The sequence below is a fragment of the Heteronotia binoei genome, chromosome 6 (genome assembly GCF_032191835.1).
Source record: "Heteronotia binoei isolate CCM8104 ecotype False Entrance Well chromosome 6, APGP_CSIRO_Hbin_v1, whole genome shotgun sequence".
NCBI lineage: Eukaryota > Metazoa > Chordata > Lepidosauria > Squamata > Gekkonidae > Heteronotia > Heteronotia binoei.
In genome coordinates, this window is record NC_083228.1 from 149,477,874 (window position 1) to 149,483,873 (window position 6,000).

At 42.1% G+C, this 6,000-nt stretch overlaps 1 protein-coding gene across 1 annotated transcript in view; it reads right to left on the reverse strand.

Annotated features, from left to right (window-relative positions):
- LOC132574437 (probable cation-transporting ATPase 13A5) overlaps positions 1 to 6,000 on the reverse strand; it is a 69,806-nt gene that overhangs the window by 35,730 nt on the left and 28,076 nt on the right. Inside the window, exon 12 of the mRNA XM_060242791.1 lies at positions 5,175 to 5,437. Within this exon, the coding sequence (XP_060098774.1) occupies positions 5,175 to 5,437 (263 nt within the window). The remainder of the gene's footprint in view (positions 1 to 5,174; positions 5,438 to 6,000) is intronic.

Below are 6,000 nucleotides of genomic sequence, written 5' to 3' on the forward strand. Positions count from 1 at the left end.
CAACGTGGCAGCGTTTTATCCGGCGTTGCGCCTTCGCTTCTACGAGCTTCCAAGAAAAATCCCCACAACATCCAAATGCTGATGCTTACAATAACTGTTAACTGGTATGGTCGATTCTTCGGAACACTGACTTGCCTTTTAAGTGACTCTGGGTGTGGGTCGGTGTTCCTAATGCACTTTCATTAGTATATAGAGAATTTTGTGATAAAAGTTTTCTGCTGTCAGTGTAATCAATGAAAATTGATATCTGTTTATAATTTGGAGGCTGCTTTCTGTGGAGGGCGGTCCCTGTTTTCCTGCTCCATTATCCGCATAGCTCTTTGTTGCTTGCTCGGTCTCCAGGTGGGGGCAGGGGATCCCATGGTTTGGAGGCCCTTCTCCTGCTTCCGGGTTATCAGAAAGCAGGAGGGGAGGGAAATGTCTTCTGGGCACTCCATTATTCCCTATGGAGACCGATTCTGATAGGGTATGATGGAGAATTGATAATTTAAATTGGGACTTTATGTTTGTAGTAATGGAAAAAATAAATTTAGGGGAACATTTTATAAAGATGATGAAAGCAATATACACGGAACAATATGCAAAATTGTGTATAAATGCAGATCTCACAAAAGAGCTGAAGGTAAGCAAAGGTACAAGACAAGGATGTCCGTTATCACCATTGTTGTTTATAACGATTATAAAGAGAGGACAATTATAATATGATGGAAGGATTAAAGATAGCGGCTAAACGTAAAAACTGTGTCATAATAGGTGATTTTAACTACCCGCAGATTGATTGGGTCAATATGTGTTCTGGTCGAGAGAAAGAGATTGAGTTTCTAGATGCTCTCAATGACTGTGCTATGGAGCAGATGGTCTCTGAACCTACCAGGGGTGGGGCGATCCTGGATTTGGTCCTAAGTAATGCCCAAGACTTGGTGAGAGATGTAAAAGTGATCGCGCCACTTGGGAGCAGTGACCATAACGTTATTGATTTCACCGTTTGTATAAATAGGGAGTTGCCCAAAAAGACCGCCACAACCACGTTTAACTTTAAAAGGGGTAAATTCTCTGAGATGAGGAGGCATGTGAGGAGGAAACTGAAAGGAAAGGTAAATACGGTCAAAACCCTTGGGGAAGCTTGGACACTATTTAAAACTATAATCCAAGAAGCTCAGATAAAATACATACCACAAGTTAGGAAAGGCACAAACAGGTATAAGAAAAGGCCTGCATGGTTAACAAACAAAGTAATGGAAGCTGTAAAAGGTAAGAAAGACTCCTTTAAACGGTGGAAAACCAGTCCAAGTGAGATTAATGAAAGGGAACACAGGCTGTGGCAAATCAAATGCAAGACTGTGATCAGGCAGGCAAAGAGAGACTATGAGGAGCATATTGCAAAAAACATAAAGACCAACAATAAAAATTTCTTCAAATATATTAGAAGTAGGAAACCAGCCAGGGAGGCAGTGGGGCCCTTGGATGACCATGGGGTAAAAGGATTACTGAACATAAGAACATAAGAGAAGCCATGTTGGATCAGGCCAACGGCCCATCAAGTCCAACACTCTGTGTCACACAGTAGCAAAAAATTTTATATACACACATACACTGTGGCTAATAGCCACTGATGAACCTGTGCTCCATATTTTTATATAAACCCTTCTTGAAGGTGGCTATACTTGTGGCCGCCACCACCTCCTGTGGCAGTGAATTCCACATGTTAATCACCCTTTGGGTGAAGAAGTACTTCCTTTTATCCATTTTAACCTGTCTGCTCAGCAATTTCATCGAATGCCCACGAGTTCTTGTATTGTGAGAAAGGGAGAAAAGTACTTCTTTCTCTACTTTCTCCATCCCATGCATTATCTTGTAAACTTCTATCATGTCACCCCGCAGTCGACGTTTCTCCAAGCTAAAGAGTCCCAAGCATTTCAACCTTTCTTCATAGGGAAAGTGTTCCAGCGCTTTAATCATTCTAGTTGCCCTTCTCTGGACTTTCTCCAATGCTATAATATCCTTTTTGAGGTGCGGCGACCAGAACTGCACACAGTACTCCAAATGAGACCGCACCATCGATTTATACAGGGGCATTATGATACTGGCTGATTTGTTTTCAATTCCCTTCCTAATAATTCCCAGCATGGCGTTGGCCTTTTTTATTGCAAACGCACACTGTCTTGACATTTTCAGTGAGTTATCTACCACGACCCCAAGATCTCTCTCTTGGTCAGTCTCTGCCAGTTCACACCCCATCAACTTGTATTTGTAGCTGGGATTCTTGGCCCCAATGTGCATTACTTTGCACTTGGCCACATTGAACCGCATCTGCCACGTTGACGCCCACTCACCCAGCCTCAACAGATCCCTTTGGAGTTCCTCACAATCCTCTCTGGTTCTCACCACCCTGAACAATTTTGTGTCATCCGCAAACTTGGCCACTTCACTGCTCACTCTCAACTCTAAATCATTTATGAACAAGTATAGCCACCTTCAAGAGGAGGTTAGATAAAAATATGGAGCAGAGGTCCATCAGTGGCTATTAGCCACAGTGTGTGTGTGTGTGTGTGTGTATATATATATATATACATATATTTGGCCACTGTGTGACACAGAATGTTGGACTGGATGGGCCATTGGCCTGATCTAACATGGCTTCTCTTATGTTCTTAATGACTCTTGAAATTCTACTGCAACAAATACAAAATGACAATGAAATAGAAGGATTAAAAATTAGAGTATTCTCTTATAAATATAAAGCTTTTGCAGATGATATTATGTTCATAATAGAGAATCCGATTCAAGTGTCACCGTTGCTGTTAGCTAAGATAAAAGAATATGGAGAATTAGCAGGACTATACATAAATAAAGAGAAATCGAAATTTTTATGTAAAAATATGCAACCAAATAGACTTAAAGAATTGCAAACGGTGATGGGGTGTGAAGTCATGACTAAAGTTAAGTATCTTGGAGTGGAAATAACTATGAAGAATATTGATTTGTTTAAAAATAATTATGAAAAATTATGGTGTAAGATGGACAAAGATTTGATGAAATGGAATAGACTTAACTTGTCCTTATTGGGCAGGATAGCTGCAATAAGGATGAATATTTTGCCAAGAATAATGTATTTGTTCCAAACTATCCCGATTGTGAAAAACACCAAACAATTTAACAAATGGCAAAGGAAAATTTCTGATTTTGTATGGGCTGGAAAGAAACCAAGGATCAAGATGAAGATTTTAATAGATGCCAAAGAGAGAGGTGGTTTTCAGCTCCCGGACTTAAGATTGTATCATGATGCAGTCTGTTTGACATGGATCAAAGATTGGATAATGCTGTTAGATAAAAAACCTTTATGGTTAGAAGCTCATGGGAATAAATTCGGCTGGCACGCATATCTGTGTTATGGGAAGTATAAGATGGACGGCTTTTTCTCTCACCATTACATCAGAAATAGTTTGCTAAACACTTGGATAAAATATAAGAAATATGGCGACGAGAGGAAGCCGCTTTGGATAGTGCCAGCAGAAGTAATAAAAATAACAGCTGAATCTGATGAAGAAAGAGCGATGTCATACAATCACCTGCTTAAGATCCAAGGAAACAAAATTGAATTAAAATCTGCGGAAGAGTTAAATAATAAATATGATTGGTTTCAGATGCAACAAATTAAAAGCTTGATGGAAAATGATATTAAAATGGATGGAATTAGACGCGAGCAAACAGAACTGGAAAGGGTCCTGCTTGGAGATAATGAAAAATTAATATCGAAAGTATATAAATTACGGGGGGAGGAGTGGGGGAAAAGTAAGATGTGGGGCAGAAAGTTTTTTCTTTCATTTTAAGCTTTTATAAGTTGTAGATATAGTTTTGCTACCATATGTTACTAATAAAAATTTTCGCCACGAAAGTATATAAATTACTATTGAAATGGTTTACAGAAGAAGAAGTAGTAAAGTCTCAAATGGTTAAATGGGCAATTAATGTGAATAGAGAAATACAAATGGATGCATGGGAGCACCTTTGGAAGAACTCGATGAAGATCTCAACTTGTCAGAGTATTAAGGAGAATTGTTTTAAGATGATGTATAGGTGGTATATGACTCCGAAAAAGCTGGCTAGGATGAGCAAAAAGATGTTGGAGAGATGTTGGAAATGTAAAAAACATGAAGGCTCTTTCTTTCATATGTGGTGGACTTGTGAAAGAGCGAAGGAGTATTGGAACATGATACAACAAGAAATCTCCAAAATTTTGGGTTATGATTTCAAGAAAATTGCAAAGACTTTTCTGCTTAGATTACAATTAGAAAAATTTCCAAAGGAAGACAGGACTTTAATTTGGTACTTGCTCTCAGCTGCGAGGACATTGTATGCGCAGCTTTGGAAACAAGGAAAAACACCAGAGAAATGGGATTGGATTGTGAAAGTTTTATCATGGAGTGAAATGGACAAATTAACTAAAACCTTAAAAGACTACGACTTAGACTTATTCAAAAAGGAGTGGAAGAAATTCAAAGGATATATGGAGAAAAGAGTGGAACATAAAAAGATATTGGACAATTTTTTAGTATTAACTAAAAGTATTATTTTTTGATAGATTAGTGGTACCATTAGAATTGAATTTAAATTTATAACTTCCGGGAAGTCAATATTGGAGGGAGGGGGGTGAAATATCATATGGTTTAGTGTAAGAAAAAGAAAATTAAATATTGTAACCATGTGTTATTAATAAATTGTTAAAACACGAGAATTGATCTGCGGGTATCTGGGGCATTGGGGGGGGGCTGTTTTAGAGGTAGAAGCACCAAATTTGCAGCATGGCATCCAATGGCTCTCCTCAAAACACCCTCCAAGTTTCAAAAGGATTGGACCAGGGGGTCCAATTCAATGAGCCCCCAAAAGAAGGTGCCCTTGTCCTCCATTATTTCCAATGGAGGGAGGGCATTTAAAAGGTGTGCTGTCCCTTTAAATGTGATGGCCACAATTCCCTTTTGGAGTTCAGTCATGCCTGTCCAAACCTTACTCCTGTCTCCACCCCCAGTGTCTCCAGGCTCCACCCCCAAAGTCCTCAGATATTTCTTGAATTGGACCTGGCAACCCTAATTCTGGTTTCTGCTCCAGACAGCTCAGCGCCCGTCCCTACCCCCCAGCCTGCACAAACCCAGGGCAGAGAGGCCCTCCCCACGCACCTTGTCAAAGCAGACCAGGTTGATTTGCCCGCCAATGTTGATCCTCTGAGGGCTGATGCAGAAGATCTTCTTCTTCTTCAGCCTCTGCTGGGCATAAATGATGCCGGTGGTGAGGGCGGCAGGGAGGGCCGGGGGCACCGGAACCGTCAGCAGGAGGAGGGCCATCACCAGGGTGAGTGATCCGGGTTGCTGGGGGAAGAGAGAGCCCCCCAGATGGTCAAGACAGAGTGCTGTCCCATGCCAGCGGGGGGGGAGGGGGGGAGCTTTCCCCTGGGGCAGCTGGTCCCATGGAGAGTGGGGGGAGAGGGGCAGGCAAAGCCCAGCCAGAGGTGGAACTGGGGAAATGCTGCCCATCCATGATCTGATCTTCTCTCTCTTTGAAAACCAAAGCCCATCTCACACCTCTTGTTAGGGTCAACCCAGAGGACACAAAACAGTGTGTTGTAAGATGGCCCCAGGGAGAGCCTGGCTGCAACATGGCAGGGTGGCAAGGAAGCCCTCCCTCGCCTGCTGCGTCCCAAGATAAATTTTTGATGGACGCTTCAGTTGCATGGCTAGTTTTGCTTCCTGGGATTTCACTCTGGATCTCGGGAGGGAGGGGGGGGGGGTTGCGATTTATTTGGTGCAACAAACAGACGGCCCTCTGGACTCACAGGGCAACCCTCCCCCCCACTCCCAAATCTGGCACTCTGCCCAAATGACCCTGAGATTCCGCAAAAGGCCTGGCCCTGCCCTTGCCAACGGGAGCCCCTCTCCTCTAGCTCCAGTTTGGCATAGTGTTTAAGTGTGCAGACTTTTATTTGGCGTAGTAGTTAAGTGTGTAGAC